Below are 24,671 nucleotides of genomic sequence, written 5' to 3'. Positions count from 1 at the left end.
AGCCTCCGGCGATGATCTACGGCACGGCTTCTCCGGCAACGATCCAGGGTCTGGAGCCTCCGGCGACGATCCACGGTCCGGTTCCACGAAAGTGGGGGGAGCCCAAAGCGGAAGGGGATCTGCGTCCCGCACCGGATCCTCCACCAAGAGGAGATGCCCACCCAGACCCTCCCCTATAGGTTCAGGTTTGCGGCCAGAGTCCGCACCTTTGGGGGGGTACTGTCACGCCCTGACCGTAGAGATTCTTATTTATTCTCTATGTTTGGTTAGGTCAGGGTGTGACTCAGGTGGGAAACTCTATGTTTTCTGCTTCTATGTTTTTGGGCCGAGTGTGGTCCCCAATCAGAGGCAGCTGTTTATCGTTGTCTCTGATTGGGAATCATACTTAGGCAGCCTGTTTTCTTCCTGTGTTTGTGGGAGGTTGTTTTCTGTTTAGTGTCTGTACCTGACAGAACTGTGCATTTTCGCTTTTGTTATTTTGTTTGAGTGTGTTTATGAATAAAGAAATCATGAACACTTACCACGCTGCGCCTTGGTCCACTTCAACTACCACATACGACGACCATTACAATACCCATAATGTCAAAGTGGAATTAATTAAAAATGAAAAGTCAATAAGTATTTAATCGCTTTATTATGGCAAGCCTAAATCTGTTAAGGAGTAAAAATGTTGTTCCATGGACTCTGTGTGCAATAACATTGTTTAACATGATTTTTAAATGACTACCTCATCTCTGTGCCCCACACATACACTTATCTGTAAGGTCCCTCAGTCCAGCAGGGAATGTCAAGTACAGATTCAACCACAAAGACCAGGGAGGTTTTATGATGGTTCGCAAAGAAGGGCACCCATTGGTAGATGGGCAAAAAAAAGTAGCAGACATTGAATATCCCTTTGAGCATGGTGCAGTTAGAAATTACATTTTGGATGGTGTATCAATACACACAGTCACTACAAAGATACAGGCACTGAAGGAAACCGCTCAGGGATTTCACTATGCAGTCACCACCATGCTTGAAAATATGAAGAGTGGTACTCAGTTATGTGTTGTGTTGGATTTGCCCCAAACATAACTCTTTGTACAGCACATAAAGTTATTTCTTTACCACATTTGTTGCAAAGAACAAATGTGGCAAATTGGCCTCATGCATAATGTTATTGGTATGCTTGTCATCAGCAAGGACTAAAGATTATTTTTTTAGGAGAAAAATTTACTAAATTGTGCTAAGCACAGGCACAATCATAGAGGAAAACCAGGTTCAGTCTACTTAACAACAGTCACTGGGAGACAAATTCACCTTTCAGCAGGACAATAATCTAAAACACAAGGCCAAATCTACACTGGAGTTGCTTACCAACACGACATTGAATGTTCCTGAGTGGCCTAGTTACAGTTTTGACTTAAATTTGCTCGAAAATCTATAGCAAGACTTGAAAAAGGCTTTCTAGCAATGATCAACAACCAACTTGACAGAGCTTGAAGTATTTAAAAAACAATAATGTGCACATATTATACAATTCAGGTGTGCAATCTCTTAGAGACTTACCCAGAAAGACTGTTTCTAACATGTATTATCTCAGGGGAGTGAATACTTACCTAATCAAGATGTATTAGTGTTTCATTTTTCATATTTTCTTTTTTAAATGTTATATTTTTCCCCCCACTTTTACATTCCAGAGTATTTTGTGTATATTGTTGACCAAAAATGACAATTAAATCCATTTTAATACCACTTAACACAATTTTTTGGGGGAAAAACTCAACTGAAGGCACTGTAGGGTATCCACAGGAAAATGTTGTTTCCCCGAATTTTTGTGGCTCCGGTAGGTTCTGTCACCTGTATTTTCAGTGTCTTGATGCATTGCATGGGATTCATAATATGTTAACAATAGCTGAATGTAACCAAAAGTAGTCGACCGAAGCACGTTTCCTAGCAATCAGCTGGAAGTGTTTGCTGTTCGGTGTAACGGCCGTCGTCAGATTGAGACCAAGGTGCACCGGAGGATGTGTTCATATTAAGGATTTTAATAAACGAATGAACACTATACAAAAACAAAACACGACAAGGAATGACAGCCAAACAGTTCTGTCAGGATTAACAAACCTAGACAGAAAACATTCCCCCACAAACCCCAAAGGAAAAACAGGCTGCCTATGTATGACTCTCAATCAGCAACAACGATCTACACCTGTTCCTGATTGAGAGCCATACACGGCCGAAACAAAGAAAACCACCAACATAGAAAAAGAAACCTAGAAAGCCCACCCATGTCACACCCTGGCCTAACCAAAAATAGAGAACAAAAAACCCTCTATGGCCAGGGCGTTACAGTACCCCCCCAAAGGTGCGGACTCCGGCCGCAAAACCTGACTCTACAGGGGAGGGTCCGGGTGGGCCTTCCTACGGCGGCGGCTCTGGTGCGGGACGTGGACCCCGCTCCACCCTCGGCTTAGCCCACTTAGGTGGGTCCCTGACTGCGCCGGAGGACTGGCGGGCGACCCTGGCTGCGCCCGGCTGGCGGGCGACCCTGGCAGCTCCGGACAGGCGGGCGACCCTGGCGGCTCCGGACAGGCGGGCGGCTCTGGCGGCTCCGGACTGGCGGGCGGCTCTGGCGGCTCCGGACTGGCGGGCGGCTCTGGCGGCTCCGGACTGGCGGGCGGCTCTGGCCCAGGATTCACCAGGCTGGGGAGACATGCAGGAGGCCTGGCTCTGGGCGCAGGCACAGGACTCACCAGGCTGGGGAGACATGCAGGAGGCCTGGCTCTGGGCGCAGGCACAAGACTCACCAGGCTGGGAAGACATGCAGGAGGCCTGGTTCTGGGCGTAGGTACAGGACTCACCAGGCTGGGGAGACATGCAGGAGGCCTGGCTCTGGGCGCAGGCACAGGACTCACCAGGCTGGGAAGACATGCAGGAGGCCTGGTTCTGGGCTCAGGTACAGGATAGACCGGGTCCTGAAAACGCACTGGAGGTCTAGAGCGCACGGCCTGCACAACCTGTCCTGGCTCGATGCTCACTCTAGCATGGCACTTGCGGGGGGCTGGGATGTAGCGCACCGGGCTATGAGCGCGCACTGGAGACACCGTGCGCTCTACCGCATAACACGGTGCCTGACCAGTACCACGCCGCTTCCGGTAAGCACGGGGAGTTGGCCCAGAATTCCATCCTGGCTCTGCCACACTCCCCATGTGCCCCCCACCAAAACATTTTTGGGGCTGCCTCTCGTGCCTGTTGCGCTCCCTTGCCTCATACCATCGCCTCTCCTCTCTCGCTGCCTCGATCTCCCACCAGCTTGAGCCCATGGTCCTGCCCCGTCCAAAATTTCCTCCCAAGTCCAGGAATCCACAATGCTCCTCTCCTGGTGCTGCTCCTTCCTCCGCTGCTTGGTCCGTTGTTGGTGGGTGAATCTGTAACGGCCGTCGTCAGATTGAGACCAAGGTGCAGCGGAGGATGTGTTCATATTAAGGATTTTAATAAACGAATGAACACTATACAAAAAGAAAACACGACAAGGAATGACAGCCAAACAGTTCTGTCAGGATTAACAAACCTAGACAGAAAACATTCCCCCACAAACCCCAAAGGAAAAACAGGCTGCCTATGTATGACTCTCAATCAGCAACAACGATCTACACCTGTTCCTGATTGAGAGCCATACACGGCCGAAACAAAGAAAACCACCAACATAGAAAAAGAAACCTAGAAAGCCCACCCCTGTCACACCCTGGCCTAACCAAAAATAGAGAACAAAAAACCCTCTCTATGGCCAGGGCGTTACATTCGGTCTGTGGTTCGGTTGGGTTCGGCCATATTGTGCAAGTGTTTGTCACGTGCGAATTGCATCAGTATTGAAAATAAAAACGGAAATACAAACCGATATACAAACCAGCATACTGAATGTTGGGTTGATAACACTTCCCTGTGGATATTTTGTATCAGATTACCTCTGACATAGGGACAAAATCAGCGAACAACAGGTAAAGTAAGTTGAAATTAAGTTTGTTCGACATTCTGACTTGTAATGGGAATGTTCTGGAATGCTGAGCCTATATGTTACAAACTAATGTGCAATTATTTCACTCTCAGATTCTAAAAGATGCAAGGTGTCACTCAAATTCATGGACAAATCACTGGAGAAATCAAATTACTGAAATTCTTCACAGTGCTCTGGGTGCAAGGACTGACAGTACAGGTATTTTGAAGCTATACATTGATTGTTTACAAAGACTGAAATGACAATAAAAACAAGCAATTGAGTAATACAACCTCATATTTTGGATTATTATAAGGATAAAACAAGTGTACTATGGTTACTAAACTCAGATTGTATGCCTTTTTCGTTTTCATTAATTTCCTTCACCTTAAGATGGGAGATCATTGAACATTGAAAAGAAAGCAGTGTCTTTACAACACCGTCTAGAGACGATTAAGGCAAATTAAGGCCCATAAATTTAGCCAACAAACATCACCATGCATCTAAAAGGGACTTACTAAAAGTTTTTGGAATTAGCTTATAATATAGGCTTTTGTTTTTGCAAGGGGCTACCTTAGGGGACGGAAGCTGCATTAGATAAGAACAGAGAACGAATACACGCAAAGAGAATGAGAGAGTAAGATGATCTGCAGAATATTTAGGTTGGTGCCTGTAGTTAAAAGCAGAGCCATTAATTAAACTTGTTTGTGTACCATATATCAAGTACTAATTTGTGTGCTTCATCATACTTAGCAATATTAAAAGGGAGCTGAGAAGGCTCATTAAAGATCAAACATTTTTATTTTAAAGGTTCTTACAAAATATAGTTTGTAATTATTGTGTTTATTATGGGACCTACATTGCAGACCAATTTACTGTGCTGCATGAATTTGTTTTACATGAGTTAAAGGGCTCAAAGTCTGGCTTATTAACAACTACTAGCTAATTAAAGGCAACAAGCTGATGAGAATGAAAGGCAAAATATTGTGTTTTGTACAGTCCTTTGAACTGCAACTTCTGAATACCTCACAAACTTTATGTGGCCTCCATACACATAAATTCAGCTTAAAAATGTTCAGGCCTAAATCCTGTGTTGCTCAAGTGATTTTTTTAGAACATGGCTCACTTTTATCACAACCAAAATACTTTGGATATACATTATGTTTGAACTTTCATAAAAAAAGAATAACTTTTTAAACAATGTTATAACGTCTACCGTGGCCAGTCTGTGACAGTTTCGTTTTTGCTGGTTCATTGGGTCCATCCAAAGCATATTGGATTGCTGTGTGAAGATTGTGTTGCCAGTAAATATAGTTTGATGTTAATTTAACAGAACATTGGAATCACTGTCAATATGTTTGATTTTGAGTTGAAGTAACGCTTTTTGTAAGTTTGTGTTAAATAATATTTTATTCGAAAGAGACCGTGAAGATTAGAATAATAAAATGTGGTAGTTGCTTGAAATTTCCACACGGTGGCGGGAAAGCTCAAGACAACCTCGAAGTGCGTCTCGTGAGTGTTCAGCATCCTTTTCGCGGGCTCGTCCGTTTTTTTCTAAGGGTTCGCCATACGGTTTAAAAAAAACTGACATTTTGAGAAAGGTACAACATTTTGCAGTCGTAAATGTAACCCAGAAATCAATTGTTACTCAAATGCAGTGAAAACCAAATCTAAATGTACAACGTAGGTATATATTGCGTTTGTGTCTATAGCCCTAATTATAGACAATGTAGGCCTATTGCCAGATAACTGATTTGTTTGACCTACTGCTGTACAAATCGTTGAGGAAATTAATGTATAGCCTACATTTCAGAAAAACTATATTATTAGTGCTATACTTTATATTCAAATGTAGCAGTCATTGGTGACTATTTGCCCCCAAAATTGTGAGGACCTTAATAACACAAATCTTGTAGCCTAGCCTACTGGTCAAAGGAGCATGTGGTCCAAGAAGTTCGCTTAATGGTAGTTTTCTGTACTTCTACGACGTATTTCTTTCATAAACGTGGTCTCTTATTAAGCATTAGGTTAGGCATTGGTCTCTCCTCATCTCTCGATTCCAAAAACAGGCCTTGTTGAGAGTGAATTGCCTAATCTTTTTTTCTGTGCCATGATAATGAACATCTGGCAACAAGGTGCTCAAATTGAAAGAGAAAAGAAAATGAGGAAGAAAAAAAAGCTCAATAAAACTTATGCCCCTTATTTTTTATGACTTTAATATTGAGCCGTTCTATTTGAATATAGCCTATAGCGCTTCATATTCATCAAATAAAAAAAATGGATCTCATGATGAAGCACAGTTAAACTGTGGTATAGACCGGTGCGTTTCCTTTTATCAAATAATAATTTTGCTTAATTAAAATTCATGCTTTGATGTCGAGGTAAAAGGTTTAATCAGTCTGCTTATGAGGTTAAATGGTTTGTTTGTGAATTCAATTGTAGGAGTATCAAGATGGTTTGGTTCCCTTATGCACACTTGGTAAATATAATAAAGAGCAAAATAAAGAGTAAATATAATAAAGAGCAAAATAATTGTTGGAAAATATTTTACCATCTGAAAGAGGTTGATTAAAAACCATTCACAAATTAAAGCTTTTTCCAGCCCTTTATCTGGTACTGCAATGAGAGGTGCTTGTGACTGTATTTATTAAAACTACTTCATCGTAGACTATGTTAATGGGGCCGGCTGTTCTCTATTGAAGACGTTTCAAATCAAAGCTTTTCAGATGCAACTGTGTTCCTGATATACTTTAGGTGAACAGCAGCCTTCCAGTGCATTTCCACGTAACACGATCATTCGGATAGCCACGCTAGCTTCACCCTCATGTGGGTGCTAGCAAGCAGGCTAGGTAGTGCTAGGTATCAACAGCCAATCCAGTAGGGGATGGAAGCTATAGTGAGCTTCCATTGGTCAATAGCGTCGCAAATAGGGGATTTGAATAAAGTTCCGCTTTCCCCAACTTTGGTCCCACCCTGTTCCTTTGGTCCCACCCTCCCTCGTCCATGCTCTTAACGCCCAATGGTCTCTCCATCCACTTCACTTTCATCCATTGGAAATGAATGGGGCTCCGTTGTTTCATCGCCCTCATTGAGTTGTGTGGAAATGCACTGTTAGTTTTGGAGAAGTTGGGAGGGATACGGCCCAGTACATCACTGGAGCCAAGCTTCCTGCCAACCAGGACCTCTATACCAGGCGGTGTCAGAGGAAGGTCCTAAAAAGTGTCAAAGACTCCAGCCACCCTAGTCATAGACTGTTCTCTCTGCTACCGCACGGCAAGCGGTACCGGAGCGCCAAGTCTAGGTCCAAGAGGCTTCTAAACAGCTACCCCCAAGCCATAAGACTCCTGAACATCTAATCAAATGGCTACCCAGACTATTTGCATTGCCCCCCTCCCCCCTTTCTGTTATTATCTCTGTTATTATCTATGCATAGTCAATTTAATAACTCTACCTACATGTACATATTTACTCAATTACCTCGACTAACCGGTGCCCCTGCACATTGACTCTGTACCAGTACCCCTGGTATATCGCCTCGCTGTTGTTATTTTACGGCTGCTCTTTAATTATTTGTAGCTTTTAAAAAAAAAATGTTTTTAGGTATTTTTCTTAAAACTGCAATGTTGGTAAGTAAGCATTTCACTATAAGGTGACACCTGTTGTATTTGGCGCATGTGACAAATACGATTTGATTTGATCTGCTACCTGTGCCCTTTGAAAAGTAGCTCACTTTGACAACAAAATAAAATCCAAATTGAGGTTACAATATTCCCAAAATTATATCCTGAACTGTAGCCTATATAAAAACTTACCGTAGAATCTTCCATAAAATATGTCTACATTATGCGGTTGTTTCTTTTTCCTGTGGCAAATTTACAGATTACATTAATCTTACTGTATTTGTGAACTCAAGTCAATTGTAGCATATTAGTTGGATAACTAAATTATTCTTTCGGCAGCTCCAACACTTTTCCCCAGATTCCCACATTGGTATGCAGCTTCACCATCCCCTCGGCGAGGGAAGTGTGATTGAATTGCACGGGGCCGCGGTGTGATGCTGTGTATTTGCCTAAAAGCCATACCCGACACAAGCATCATGGTACTTTCTCATGTTCCCCTTCCCCCTTATCTAATGGATAGTGAAACACTCCAAGACTCAATTCTTTTAATGAAAATACTGCATTAATTTTATTTTGTGGCGTTTCATTGTAATTCAAGAGATGTTTTTAATCTTCAGATTGCCTCCGTACAACAAACCATCTAAAAAATGTTTGGCAACCGCCCATCTTTTTCTCTCAGTCAACTGCTCCCTTTATTGAATAGGCCTACAGTAAAGTACACTGTTTAAAATAGGAAGGAGAGTATTTGAAGATACATCATTAAGTTGTCTTTAGTCGTAATATAGTTTTTCTAGTTTGTCTTTAATTACAGTATACATTTTAGGCTGGTAGGCCTACACTCCAACCTTGTTAAACATTATGATACACCGCCTGTAAAAGGGGAAAGAAAATTGAGCACACTTGATTTGAAGGAATGAATGTCTCTTGGCTATATAGGCAGTGCATCTCCCACAGTGAAAAAGAAACACCTCAAAATCACTGCATCATTGGGGCCCCGTGTCTGATCATTGATCACTGACAATGCCAATATTTTGACTTATACTGTAGGCAGAGCATGCACGTTCAGTAGTGCTCCTATTCTCAGTCCAGAGGTCTCGTATTCCTAAAGAAACTCGGAGTGAATTGTACAGGTGATATGTGAGATTGTTACACAAATGATTCTATTGGATATGATAGGCCTAATTGAACCACTGTGATGTATGCTGGTTGACTTGAGCCTAAAGGGTGCTGTGGAGAGAGCGTAGCCTGACCGGCAATCCAACGCTCTCTCTGCTCAGAATCACTCTAGACAGCGGTCTTTCAAGCACTCTGCGTTTATTTCCCCTTTTGACATCAGACACACTAGAACCACTCCATGCTCTCCAATGGAGGGGAATTAATAATTTAGAGAACAAACATCTCTTAGCCAAAGTGAAAACCTTTATTTCCTCCTCAGAAGTAAATAAAATGACAGTGAGGGGTTGTATTGTATTTGAAATAGTTTTCATTGCATAAAAGAAAAGAGGAATATTGCTGAAAGAAAGTGTGGCATAAAAAGAACACTCGGTTTTTGATGGGCAGTTTTAATCAGCATGAAATATTCACATTCGGTGAAGTACGGCAGGAAGTTTAAAAAAAACTTTTTCTAACAGGTTTTCCCATGCATGCATAGTTCTGGGGGTGGCACCGAGTGTGCCGGTTTGTTGGTTTTAGATGGTGTCACAGGCAGTGAAGAGAATAAATTGTACCTATATTAAAAATACATTCTTGACAAAACAAAAGGATGTTTTTAGCTTTTTTTGAATTATTCACATCCACAAGCTAGCGCACACACACACGCACGCACGCACGCACATACACACACACACACACACACACACACACACACACACACACACACACACACACACACACACACACACACACACACACACACACACACACACACACACACACACACACACACACACACACACACACACACACTATAATCCCAGGCACAGTTCACCGAGCTGACATTCTCACAGCTATCCCCTCCGTCTCTCTGTCTTCTCACACACATACCCACTGAGTGTTCTGATTTTATATCACACTCAATGTGTCTTTTTACAGTAATAGCTCTAACCTGCAGTACCCATGTTTGTCCATTTCAGGAAATGTTGTTCGCTTGGCATTTTCTCACAGACTGTACAAATAACTTATTTAAGGCAAATTCATCATTGCCAACACAATTTAGCAGCCTTTCAATGTGCACTGGTGACGTGTTCATATTGCTTTTATCCTGTCCCCAACTCTTTGCTGAACAGACACGTTCCCTCTCTGGCTAGTGAATTTTTTAACAGACACCAGTTGCGTTCTCCTTTACAAACGCGTGGTTTAACAGAATTGTATGTGGGCATTTACACAGCCACAGAATGATTCTTAGACTTTTCACTTTAAATGTATGTCCAACAACAACCAATGATTGCAAAGTTAAACAAGGACTACTTTTAAGAATTTCCACGTAAAATGTTACTAAGATAAATTTACTTGAAGAACAGTGCAGTGCAAAGTTTGGTAACAGAATGACGGTTCGTGCTGTTGCTGCCGTCATTCTGTTACCAAACTTTGCATCCGCACTGTTCTTCAAGTAAATGTGTTTTTGTAAAATATTCAGTGGAAATTGTTAAAAGTTGTCCTTGTGTTTGACTTCGCAATCATTGGTTTTTGTTTGACATATACATTTTAAAGTGAAAAGTCTGAGTCTCAACATCATTCTGAAGCCACTTTGATTTTAGAGAAAGAAGTGTGAATCTAGACAGACATAGAGACGCAAGCTTCAATAGTACCGTCAAAAGATACATTCACATTTGTTCTGAGATGAAAAGAAAACAAGGACTTCATCATGTGTTTTACATTGCATTCATTTTCATTTCAAATACACGCTGCACTTGCCCTACATAAAATAACCATTGCTCTATCCAAGCAGACAGTGTTGACAATGTTGAAAGACATTATTACACAGAAAATACATGTAATATACTGTACATATAATGAAAACACAAATGTACTTGTTCTATATCCACTCAAGAGGAAGATCAGCATGGTGAGGATGTCAGCATTTCCAGAGCTAAGCCAGAGCCTGTGGAGTAGGCTGTGGAGAGCAGGACATCGTGGGTAATTAGCAGAGTTAACAAAGGAGCAGGTCAGTGAGACATGGTGTAATATATTGTTGGGTCTGGGACAGGCATGTGCCCCACAGTCCTATCCCATTATTAATGGATGACCTTTGCAGATATTTAGTGGTTGCCGAGCAAAATGAACATCTCCATTTGTTGGTGTCATTTCCCCAAAAATAATTGAGCTGGTTGATAAAGTTGGATTATTCATCTTTTTTACGAGAGCCTTTATCGAATGGAAAGAAAAGTAGAACTAAATGTGTTGTTTTACTTCCTAGATTGGCCACTTGTGCTGGCGCTGTCCTATAGGAGAATAGTGTAGCCTACAGGTGAAGGCAATGGCAAAATCAACTCCAGTTCGTTGGCCCTGCCTAGCGACTCCTCTGTTATTGTTGTTGTTGATGTTGTTGTGTTGTTTATGGAGAGTAAATGACTCTGGCTGTATAAACAAATTGTTCATAGCTACGGATTGTCTCCAGAACTGGCCAGACACCATTTGCTCACATCCACTTCAAAAGGCTGAACAACAAAAAAATTCCCTCCACGTGGTTTTACTACAGAGTCTTGTTAAGGGAATGTGTACAGTAAAATGGCACTTCAAAGGGGCACCACTGCTGACTGTCTTGAAAGCGGCAGGATTGTTTTGCGTTTTACTGCCCTGTTGTAGGTTATTAATCCTCAGCGCACCTCACTAAATCTTAATTAGTCTGATGATAAAAAAAAGAAGAAAAAGCTAAACAAGATCACAAGGGGCAGTCTCGTCAAGAAACCTGCCAAATTATTCCCTGTTAAACGCTCATGCAGTGTTGTTTAGCACTCCATTCCTTTACTTACTGGCTACACTTGGACTTCTGTGGTACAGCTCTACTGTAGAGGCTGCTGAGGGGAGGACGGCTCATAATAATGGCTGGAATGGAGTCAATGGAATCAAATCCAAAAAATCTAATCAAATGTATTTATATAGCCCTTCTTACATCAGCTGATATATCAAAGTGCTGTACAGAAACCCAGCCTAAAACCCCAAACAGCAAGCAATGCAGGTGTAGAAGCACGGTGGCTAGGAAAAACTCCCTAGAAAGGCCAAAACCTAGGAAGAAACCTAGAGAGGAACCAGGCTATGAGGGGTGGCCAGTCCTCTTCTGGCTGTGCCGGGTGGAGATTATAACAGAACATTGCCAAGATGTTCAAATGTTCATAAATGACCAGCATGGTCAAATAATAGTAATCACAGTGAACAGGTCAGGGTTCCATAGCCGCAGGCAGAACAGTTGAAACTGGAGCAGCAGCACGGCCAGGTGGACTGGGGACAACAAGGAGTCATCATGCCTCAGGTAGTCCTGAGGCATGGTCCTAGGGCTCAGGTCCACCGAGAGAATGGTATCAAACACATGGAAACCAGGTGTTTTATGAGTTCGATACCATTCCATTGATTCCATTCCAGCCATTACTATGAGCCCGTCCTACCCAATTAAGGTGCCACCAACCTCCTGTGATGAAAATAGACTCACCTTGATTCCCACTCTCCAACTGGGACAGAATATGTAAAATCCCTGCTTTTTGACTTATGATCATGTATAACGCTAAAACTGTAACATCTGAGTCACTCCTGGCATGCCCTTTTAAATCCACTTTCTTCTTCTGTTATCTAGAAGAAGGAAGTCCTCTGAATAAACTAAGGATAATATTTTGTCATGGGTTTGGCACCGTGCAAAAAATAGAAGGAGACAGAGGCACTTATTGGAGGCACAGCGTCTGCTCCTCGCTTTGTCATCAAACGCTTGTTTTGGAAAGCCCCACCCCAATCCACTCCCATACTCCAGTCAAACGGATGGTGTGGACGTAGTCGAAGCAGAAACTGAGCGTCCAAGAACAATAGCCTGGAATATGTACACCTCCTCAAATGGCCCTAAAGATAACATGTCATTGCATAAGGTGCCCTGCACTGTTTTCTTGAGCACCGGTCACAAAGATGACTGGCTGAGTTGTAATATCGTCCAAGTTGTAATATCGTCCAAGAATCAGAAATAGAGATGGATGTGCCGTTCAAGCATCATCATCCTTCCATACTCATGGCCCATATGAGAAAGGTGAGAGGATGATGCGGATATTAGTAGTGATGCCGTTACCTTGGACAGAACACAAACTGTCCCCTGCTACTTTGCCGCTGGTTCTCTCAAGGGACAGCTGTCACATGTCCTTCTCTCAGACATCACGTTGTTTACTCAAGATTCCCCCCCCCCCTTCAAATAACCTCTCCAAATATATTTTTATATATTTGGAATGGCTGCACATGGAATCATCTCGTGTGCCTCCGGAGAGGAAGTGTTCTTGGGCCAAATCAGTGCGCTCAGCATCGTCCTCCTCCCCCGTCTCTAATACGTGTATTTTTATACATCTCGTGAGAAAGCTGCATGAGAGCTCTTAATGCATTTTCCATGATTAGTTTGAGGGCGGGAAAGTCTTTGGAAACAGTCCTGCGTTGGAGTCGATCGGGAAGGTGGAGTGGAGTTCATGGAAATGTAACGGTAGGCTAATGCGTTGTCTGTGTTATTAGCAAGCCAAATACATGGCTCCCGAACTATTATCAAGGAACCATATTGTGTTTTTTATCATTTTGTTGTTTTTCGTAAACCCCAAATGTAGATGAACTGTGGTGAGAAAGTAAGAGAAAGCATCACCTTCCGGTCTGATAGACCTTACGGCAGATCAACGGTGCAAAAGCAGAGTATGGGAAATGATTTGGGACCATCTTTGTCCGTTTCTAAAGTCCCTTGGCGTTAAACAAGCAATATTTGAACTGTACAGCTCGTCACAGGCATTAGTTAAGGGACATGGAGGGGTCCTCAGCCAAGTTGTGGTGGGGGCTACGGCCGGGCGGGGCAGACGCTGTCCACCGCTCCTCAGGGACAGATGGCAGATAGGCGTTAATGCGCTGCTGAAACACTGCCTGACAGCCCTGGCATATGCCACCCGCTAATTATGGGGGTTCCCACCCCCACATGCTGTTTACTCATCACTCATTGACTTCTGTATGTTCTGTGGACATGCCATCGCATGTTTTCATCTCCGAGATCACAGGACAGAGCAATGAGATCAGAACCTTGCTCATACCCCTGTCCTCCTTTCATTTGACTCTGAGGGGACGGAGGAAGAGGGAGAGAGAGGGAGGTTGTGGTTAGGTGGTCCGTATTGGGTTGTCTCCTCTGTATTGTACACATTGTAGTTGATGGCCGCTCTCTCTCGGTCCTGCAAACTGAGGAGTCTCAATGAGCGATGTGTAAGGCGGAGGCGAGGGAGAGGTCCAATAGCAGGGATGAGGAGCGGATATGGGCCTCTGTGGCCATTCTAGTTGAGGCCTGTTCCACTGGGCAAGCAGCCTCCTCAGGAGCTGATCAATAATAGATGAAGTCTGCCAGACACACAGCATCAGCAGATGGGGGGGGGAAGCACAATGCTGGGTTGCCGGGGAGACATATGTGCAGACGCCAACCCCCATTCCACATCCAGAGTGGGACCCACCGTCAAGCTGCTTCCCCATGAAGCTCCCTCACTAAGTAGGGACAGACTGCAATTCCACCACTGATCAAATAGGAGCCAATGTATTCCAATGCATGATCCAAGTAGTCCTATTTCATCATCCTCCCTCAATAGCCTGATGAACCAAACTACTCAGTAATCTCCTCCATATGGACTAACTCTCACACACACATTTAAACAAAACAAATATATATCTTTTTGTGATTACTGATCAATTCATTTATACGTTTATAGTTAGTAGGTTTTGTTATCTGTTTTAACAAACTTTTTTTAATTTGTGCACTTGTGTATTGTATGTCGTTTTTTTGTGTGGTGTGGTTTTCATATAAGCCCTTTGGCTTCCAACCACACCTGCACACTTTTTTTTTAACCATATATTTTCTTTTCTTTGGTGCGATAAATTTAACTTAAACAAAAACTGTGTTTTAATTGATCTTGCACAGCCTCCCTAAAGGTATGGACACTGATCAGTATTGATACAGTAATAATTGAAGGCTGCGATGTGGATAGGTGATGAGTTTATTACATGACATGAAGAGGAAGGCAACACTGCAAGGCTATGTGGGCTTTGCTCGTGAAAGTGTCAGCTATCTCCTTATTGTCCGCTGCTTAATCTCTTCGAGCCAACCAGTTCGTCTCCACAGTGAATGCAAACCAAGACAATCCATCAATTGTCAGGACTGAATCAGTTCTGGGAAAAACGTGTGGACTGGGCAGGATTAGTGTCCCCTTTGGCACCATATTTCGAATGACGCTACGTCTCATGTTCCACAGTTGATTGTGATTTCGTCTGATGGTGCGATCATGCAAATCAGTTTTGATTTGTAATATATATCTTTGGGCTTTCGTGCATGTCGGAGGGCGAAATTCACTGTCTCCCGCTGAACTGACTGACAGACAGACTGACAGAAAGACAGACAGCTCTCTCCTCGTAATGATCATACTTCCTGCCAAACAAAAACCTTGCGTGGAAGAAAAAGTTGCAGGATGTCTGGAAAGACGTTTAGATAAAGCAGGAAAGGTCCACAGAGACAAAAGATAGTCAAAATGTGGTGAACCGGTTAACATCGTCTTGAACACACACACTTACAGTATCTATGTACCTGAACCGTATAGCATGGTGGCCAATGTTGAATCCTCATCAGTTACCCACTCGGACGTTTACAATATGCTGATGATATCAAGAAAACAAGTGTAGTCCATAACCAAGGCGTTTAGGTGTGACAGCTAAATAGTTGGCCATCTGAAGAAGAGTGCCTCACTGGCTAAATCTCAAGGGTCTAGCGCTGCCTCTCTCCCAGTAAAAACACTCCAGACAGGATATTCAGCCAGGCCTTAGAGGAGTGAACAGAGCGGAGAGAGGAAAGCCCTCTCTTCTCCAGAGCTGCTGACCAGAGCGTTATCGCCTGCAGACGTCTCCGCCGGGCCAGCAGGCTTGTTCAAACCATTCCCATAAACACGTGTTAATATGGTGGGAAGGCTGGTTGGAGAGTGTTGGTGCTGTTTGGTTTCGTGGTGATGATGTCATTTATCACAGGGTGACAGCCGCATACAACGCACTGGGAACCAGGGGCCGTTCCACCCCACTGTCTCGCCATATCAGCTCTTTGTGAGAATGTATAACAGAGAAATGCAGGCCAAGTCGTTCTTCACGCTCCCAGATCGCTCCAGTGTGCACAGACCTACACACACGTACACACACCTGCACGCACACACACTATAGAACACAAATAAAATGTGCAACATAAACTTGCGAAGAGAAATATTTTACTTGGACACTTCACACACACACACACACACACACACACCACACACACACACACACACACACACACACACAGAGTGACTAAAACAAGAGGGCAACATCATACATACTGTAGATGTACTGTCATAGGCCCATGTCTGGAGTGTAATCTCTTTTTTTTGCAAGCAAAGGTAAAAAAAAAAAACGAGAAAGGTCAAACTCTTCTCCCCTGTCCCTTTTCCAACTCGGTGTGTAAAGGTGTGTGTGCGTGTGTGTTCTCTGGGAAATAGTAGGTCTGCAGTGTGTGATTCATGCTTCTGAGAGCAGCGAGACGCGACTTGACATTTTCCTGCTGTGGTGTAGCCCAATTCTGGCTCCATGCTTCATTACATGGCGTTCCCCATACGAGGGCCGACCCAGTAAAAATAGCCTGGACTGGTTCAAGTGAGAAAAAAAGTTAACATTAGCACACTTCAGGTGCCCTTTGCCATCCTCGACCTCACCTCTCCTAACTGAAACTTGAATTCAGTCATTCTCAACGCACAACATGTACAGGCAAAGACACACACTAAGGAATGACCTGAACATGTCATTATTTTACAAATTCCCATCCAACCATTTTGACAGTCTCTAATGTGGAAGAGACATTTCTATCAACAGCGTTATTATAATGCAGTCACCCTCCCGTTTTGTAGTTGAGATCTAATCTGTAAATCATTAACGTGGGGATGTTTGTCTGCTCCAAATGGATAAACAAACTACAGTAAACAGTTCCTCCATTACCTCATCTACTCACTTCTTAGGGGGGAGGGGGAAGGGGGGGGGGGTGGGGTAACTAGGAGAGGAAACATTTCTAGACTGCTTTCTCTTCAAAACCCACACACCTATTATTCACTATTCCGTCTAGTAATGAAATTTACTGGCTGTTTTTTAATGGTGCCTGAAGGTAATCATCAGTTCCAAAGACACCCTGTAGACAGGCCCTTCAGTGGGCTGCTTTTCAAAGCTTTATCTGCTTGTGTTTATTTCAAGTTAAATGGCCTCAATTTAGTGCTAAAATGGGTGGTTTGGTATTGTTTTACCTTTATGTCTATAGTGTGTGTGTGTGTGTGTGTGTGTGTGTGTGTGTGTGTGGTGAGCAGAAAATACAAGGAACACATGACATTGTAGGTGTGGGAAAACAATCCGCCCGCTGCAAATATCGCACCACAAACCAGCCACGGACACTTGTGCTGAATTGTTGTACAGTCTCTGAATGGTGAAGTCTCATGGGACTTATTTCTCCCCAGCAATGACTGAAGACCATCTGATCCCTCCTCCGTCCCCCAGCCCCACACCAGACCAGCAGGGAGACAGCTGAGACAGCTGTGGTGTGGCGCTGGCTGGTTGGAGGATATCACATGTGCCAATGCATCCAATTAAACCATTTCCCTTTGCCAAAGTCCATCTCTCTCATTCCACTATGAACCATTATCTCATGGTGGGGACTGGGTAGGCATGGCACCAATGGGAGGAGAATTAGTGAGGCAAAACATGTTCTTGATCATTATTTACGCATGCTTTATCTTGTTTTGAGGACGGATTGACAAATTATATAATTAAATTGAAATTCCAATGCTGCCTCTGCCATAATTCCAATCTCATTTCAGAACTTGTCAATAAGGCTGGGATTTTTGTCAACAATAAAGTAGATATGACCCACTGGGCACAAACTGGTTGAATTAACGTTGTTTAAATGTACACTGAACAAAAATATAAACGCAACATGTAATGTGTTGGTCCCATGTTTCATGAGCTGAAATAAAAGATCCCTGAAATTTTCCATACACACCAAAAGCTTATTTCTCATAAATTTAGTGCACAAATTTCTTTACATCCCAGTTAGTGAGCATTTCTCCTTTGCTAAGATAATCCATCAACCTGACATGTGTGGCATATCAAGAAGCTGATTAAACAGCATGATCATTACACAGATGCACCTTGTGTTGGGGACCACAAAAGGCCACTCTAAAATGTGCAGTATTGTCACACAACACAATGCCATAGATGTCTCAAGTTTTAAGGGATCGTGCAATTGGCATGCTGACAGCAGGAATGTCCACCAGAGCTGTTGCCAGATAATTTTATTTTCCTTTCTCTACCATAAGCCACCTCCAATGTTGTTTTAGAGAATTTGGCAGTTTGTCCAATCAGCCTCACTATCGCAGACCATGTGTAACCACACCAGCCCAGGACCTCCACATCTGGCCACTTCACCTGCGGGATCGTCTGAGACCAGCCACCCAGACAGCTGAAGAAACTGTGGATTTACACAACCAAAGAATTTCTGTCAGAAATCGTCTCAGGGAAGCTTATCTGCATGCTCGTCGTCCTCACCAGGGTCTTGACCTGACTGCAGTTTGGCTTCATAACTGAGTTCAGTGGGCAAATGCTCACCTTCGATGGCCACTGGCATGCTGGAGAAGTGTGCCCTTCACGGATGAATCCCGGTTTCAGCTGTACCGGGCAGATGGCAGACAGCGTGTATGGCATCGTGTGGGCGAGCATTTTGCTGATGTCAACGTTGTGAACAGAGTGCCCCATGGTGGCGGTGGGGTTATGGTATGGGCAGGCCTAAGCTACGGACAACGAACACAATTGCATTTTATCTATGGCAATTTGAATGCACAGAGATACCGTGACGAGATCCTGAAGTCCATTGTCGTGCCATTCATCCACCTCCGTCACCTCATGTTTCAGCATGATAGTGCACGGCCCCATGTCTCAAGGGTCTGTACACAATTCCTGGAAGCTGAACATGTCCCAGTTCTTCCAAGGCCTGCATACTCACCAGACGTGCCACCCATTGAACATGTTTGGGATGCTCTGGATCGTCGTATACGACAGCATGTTTCAGTTCCCACCAATATCCAGAAACTTTGCACAGTTATTGAAGAGAAGTGGGACAACATTCCACAGGCCACGATCATCAGCCTGATCAACTCTATGTGAAGGAAATATGTCGCGCTGCATGAGGCAAATGGTGGTCACACCAGATACTGACTGGTTTTCTGATCCACGCCCTACCTTGTTTTTAAGGTATCTGTGACAAACAGAGAAATCTGTATTCCCAGTCATGTGGAATCTATAGATCAGAGCCTAATGTATTTATTTCAATTGACTGATTCCCTTCTATGAACTGTAACTCAGTAAAATCTTTGAAATTGTTGCATGTTGCGTTTATATATTTCTTCAGTGTAATTTGTCAAGGTATTGTGACGTGGAATCTATGCGGAAAATACATTGGATTTGCAAGAAGTCATCAACTGTTGCTTTGGGGGTGACATTTCAACCACAGGTTTATGTCATCATGGTAACCAATTTTCAACATACACAAACCTCGTATAAAATATGTTGGATTTGTACCTTTTGAAACAACATCAGATCTTCAACATTATACCCACTATCATAAAAAAAACTATAGGCTGGGTAGCACCTCCTACTGGAGAGTTGATCTATTCACAACTATCCATTTGGTCTCCCATCCAAGGTTTTAACCATGCCCAGCTTTGATATTTGTCACTGACTTCTACCAATGTGATAACGATTATTGAGAGATCTCTTAATAACTAAATAGATTCACTGTTGCCATCGAAGACATTCCAAAGGGTAGGTTTAACAGAGAAAATGAAATGTAACCATACTTTATAAGTCCTATATTATCAATTATACTATTTAGGCCTACAGTTGAAGTCAGAAGTTTACATACACTTAGGTTGGAGTCATTAAAACTCGTTTTTCAACCACTCCACACATTTCTTGTTAACAAACTATAGTTTTGGCAAGTGGGTTAGGACATCTACTTTGCGCATGACACAAGTAATTTTTCCAGCAATTGTTGACAGACAGATTATTTCACTTATAATTCACTATCACAATTCCAGTGGGCCAGAAGTTTACATACATTTAGTTCAAAATTCCAGAAAATGATGTCATGGCCTTAGAAGCTTCTGATAGGCTAATTGACATCATTTGAGTCAATTGGAGGTGTACCTGTGGATGTATTTCAAGGCCTACCTTCAAACTCAGTGCCTCTTTGCTTGACATCATGGGAAAATCAAAAGAAATCAGCCAAGACCTCAGAAAAACAATTGTAGACCTCCACAAGTCTGGTTCATTTTCCAAACGCCTGAAGGTACCACATTCATCTGTACAAACAATAGTACGGAAGTATAAACACCATGGTGCGAAAAGTGCAAATCAATCCCAAAACAACAGCAAAGAACCTTGTGAAGATGCTGGAGGAAACAGGTACCAAAGTATCTATATCCACAGTAAAACAAGTCCTATATCGACATAACCTGAAAGGCCGCTCAGCAAGGAAGAAGCCACTACTCTAAAACCGCCATAAAAAAGCCAGACTACGGTTTGCAACTGCACATGGGGACAAAGATTGTACTTTTTGGAGAAATGTCCTCTGGTCTGATGAAACAAAAATAGAACTGTTTGGCCATAATGACCATCGTTATGTTTGCAAGCCGAAGAACACCATCCCAACTGTCAAGCAAGGGGGTGGCAGCATCATGTTGTAGGGATGCTTTGCGCAGGAGGGACTGGTGCACTTCACAAAATAAATGGCATCATGAGAAAGGAAAATGATGTGGATATATTGAAGCAACATCTCAAGACATCAGTCAGGAAGTTAATGCTTGGTTGCAAATGGGTCTTCCAAATGGACAATGACCCCAAGCATACTTCCAAAGTTGTGGCAAAATGGCTTAAGGACAACAAAGTCAAGATATTGGAGTGGCCATCACAAACCCCTGACCTCAATCCCATAGAAAATTTGTGGGCAGAACTGAAAAAGCGTGTGCGCGCAAGGAGGCCTACAAATCTGACTCAGTTACACCAGCTCTGTCAGGAGGAATGGGCCAAAATTCACCCAACTTCTTTTGTGGGAAGCTTGTGGAAGGCTACCCTAAACATTTGACTCAAGTTAAACAATTTAAAGGCAATGCTACCAAATACTAATTGAGTGTATGTAAACTTTTGACCCACTGGGAATGTGATGAAAGAAATAAAAGCTGAAATAAATAATTCTCTCTACTATTATTCTGACATTTCACATTCTTAAAATAAAGTGGTGATCCTAACTGACCTAAGACAGGGAATTTTTACTAGGATTAAATGTCAGGAATTGTGAGAAACTGAGTTTAAATGTATTTGGCTAAGGTGTATGTAAACTTCCGACTTCAACTGTATATGTAGTATTTGTGAAGTCTTCAACAATTCAAACCAGGGTTCAACTTAAAATAGACAAAACATTTAGGGCTTCAAGCTTTAGTTACGTTTCCATCTCAACCAAAAAAATCTAAGTAAAAAAATGTATCACATCAAACTTCATTTAAATCTGTATCACGGAAGATACACGTTCAAATTTAGAGGTAATTTCCGATTTAGCCGATATATATGCAGCTTTTACCATGAATGCAGTCTCTGCAACTGCGGGAATATTGCCTGTAACTGTCAATCGTGCTATAAAGTGGATTTTCTGTGCTACTGACCCCTAAATCATTGGCACAAAATATATATCTCCTTCAAATGTGGATATTTGGTTGCATTGACAACCAAACACAATTCAACATCACTTTTGCAATACAGTTAAGGCTATCTTACTAACTAATGTTACATATTTTAAGGTTGAATAAATACTGTAAACACTTCCATGGCCACATTTTGAGTGTACTGTAAAACTATGTATGTCTTCTTATGAAATTATAGAAAGTGTTGATGTTCAAGATAGCATGCAAAGGTCTGTGGAGATCGTCACAATTGCCAGAATCATGAACAGCATTTTTGTACTTTTAATGTAATCTCAACCACAATCCAGGCCATTTGGATGTGCTATTAGATGAAGCAAACTGATAACACATTAAGCTGTTGTATAAAATGCAGAATATCTGACATTGTGTTCCCATTTGAACTTTGTTGTGCTATTAAATAGTTTTAAAGCTCAGTGATAACACATTGGGAATTCCCCAAAACTTCTGGCTATCTTTTTGAGTGTGTAAATAAAGGTTGAAATCTCTTTGATCAAAATCTCAAACAAAAATATTACCCAAATGTCCATGTTGAAATGACTGGGTGTACCAAGTGGGGAGTGCTTGTCAATTCCCGTATCGTCAGTCGCTGCTGCTGACAACTTTGGCGCACACACCGTGTATCTCAGCTAATTTCAATGCATTTGATTATTGATTTCTACTGTATTGATTTGAAGCTGTCAGGTGGGAACAGACTTTGTATTTCTCCCAGTTTATGTTTCCGTCACAGCATCATCACCATCTCTTCACACGCGGGCCGGTGACCCTGAGGAAGATATCTGAGAGATGGGGAACATGCGAAAACAGCTTTGGTTTACTTGTCAATACTGGAGTAGAGCGCTAACCCGAGGAGAGCCTTGTGCAGGTAGAAACCAGGCTGTGTTCCAACACCGTGTATTGATGACAGGCAATCGTTCAGGGCTACAGTGGCAAGATCTGTCCAAACAATTCCTCTGCAGAGAGGTTAAGTGACATCGATCCAGGATTCCGCTCATATTTCATCCCAGAGACCAATATTCTTAATTGACATGGATCTGCTGTTATTGATTACGCTCGAAGAAAAAGAGTGAGCGTGGAAGAAAAAAAAATGCACCTGCCCCACAAGTCAAGGTCGCAACTCCTTGTTTGATTCCCCTCTCCTTGTTAGTGTTAATCAAATCCTATGTTTTATAATGAAAATAATGCAAATTTTCCATTTTAATTCCACTGATCAAATAGCCCTCTACAGCAATTGTCTTTTCATTAAAGAAATCACTGATCATTAATTAAGCATTTTGACTACTTTACATAAAGCTTTAAGTGAGGAAGGGCAATCAGAAGCAGATCAAACGACCTGTCTCTAATTGAAGTGCAAAGCACCCCTTCTTCCCTCCTCCTCGTCCTTCCAGTAAGGCTCTCTGCCGGAAAGTCGACAGGACTCCCCCAGGGCTCCTTCACTCCTCACACCATGGGACTATAGCTGGCCGCTCTCCATCGCTCTCTCTTTGCTTCATCCTCCCAAAAGGTTCTCACTCAACGCGCTAGAAGAAATACGCTTTAGTGCGGCACTCACTCACACAGGGAAAACAGTTTCTTTGGAGGTGTGCGTGTTATTGCTACCTCAGACAGACAGACCCCAGCAAGCAGTGAAACAGAGGACACAGAAAACTTCAACAAAACACCTCTGAATCTAGAACTTTATTACTAAAAACCAACCAAAAAAAAAACCAACCAAATCTACCACAATGTCCAGAAGTATGTTTTATTGTTTTTGTGTTATGTGCAAGGCTGTGATGTGATACTATTATCATTAAAACAAGGTCAACAATTTTAGATAGCTGCCTGGTTGTGATCATGGTAATAATGAAATTCCCAAAATTCTTTAAAAATATATTTAAATTGGCAGCTTTTTTAAACCAGCAAGTGTAACTTTTTACCAGTGTCGTATCTACATGCATGCTTGCATCGGATGTGCATTGGGGTATTTCATTTTACTTTCGTTTTTTTTTTTTTCTCACTAAAAATGTATCCACTTTATTACGACGTCAGAATAGCAAACGCTAAAGCATTTTTTTTTTACATGTCTAAAAACGAAGGGGTTAAACAGAACAGGGGTTACTGTAATACTGTATTTATAACAGCAATAGAACCTTTGAACTGAACACAGCAACAGAGAAGCCTTTACAGGAGGAAGGGCTCTATAGGATAGAACTCAATATCTCTTTCTTTGTATCCAGACGGAGTTTTGAGTAAAACACACTTAAAATAAACACTGGAACAATGCAGTTTAGGGAGCGGACACATTTCTAAGTCAACAGACAGTAGTGACATTTTTCAACAATCCCCCCCCCCCCCTCCCCCATCCACCCCGGACAAAAAAGAGGGGAAAAGCGTAGAAATTCAGAAACCATTTGAGTCCCTTTTACTTGATGATGAACAGGGGATAGAAGAAGAGAAGCACATTTTTGTCTTGAATTTGACATTTCACATCCTCCTTCAGGCTTTTGAGCTTTAGGAAGATATGATCCTATATATGCGCTGCAAGACTTGTGCTATTGGGGCATTGGAGGAATCAACAACTAATAACGAGAATAATAATAGCAAGAATAATTAATAACAATAATAATAATAACGAGAGGAAAATCGGCTTGGAGAGAAATAGGATAGAGAAGGAGGATAGGCTTCTGTATGTGCTTCACAGGGAGTAGAGAGAAATCCAAGACAGTTTTATTTTCAATGGTCCTTACTTTTTTCTCTCAAAGAGGGTAGAACAAAAGTAGTCAAAACAAGTAAAATAGAGGGATTTTTTACAAGTAGCTGAAGTGAGATGATGGGGCAGCAATAAGCGGCACTCCAGTGTTGCCTCTCACCCCACCACACCCTCTCTGCAGTCCTGTACATGAGTTTCAGGGGATGGTTTTGGGGATCCATTCCTCCCTTCAGTCATCCCTCTTCTCCACTCGTCCTCTCCCAGCCAAGGGCTCTGTCTCTGGGGAAGCCTGCAGCGACAGCCCTGGGCCAGGTCTAGAGAAGCTGGAGGTCTCTCTCAGTACATTATTGGAGGCTTGGTGTAGGGTCTGTTCTCTGTTACCGAAACAA

General features: G+C 42.5%; 1 protein-coding gene across 1 annotated transcript in view; it reads right to left on the bottom strand.

The window, feature by feature from the left end:
• Positions 1–23,251: 23,251 nt before the first annotated feature.
• dacha (dachshund a) overlaps positions 23,252–24,671 on the bottom strand; it is a 128,924-nt gene continuing 127,504 nt past the window's right edge. The window contains 1 exon segment of the mRNA XM_014195978.3: positions 23,252–24,656. Coding sequence (XP_014051453.1) covers positions 24,619–24,656 — 38 coding nt within the window. The 3' untranslated portion in view covers positions 23,252–24,618.

This window comes from Salmo salar, chromosome 04 (assembly GCF_965601325.2).
Source record: "Salmo salar chromosome 04, fSalSal1, whole genome shotgun sequence".
NCBI classification, from domain to species: domain Eukaryota; kingdom Metazoa; phylum Chordata; class Actinopteri; order Salmoniformes; family Salmonidae; genus Salmo; species Salmo salar.
Note: the sequence above shows the minus strand (reverse complement) of the source record. Positions and strands in the feature narration are given on the sequence as shown.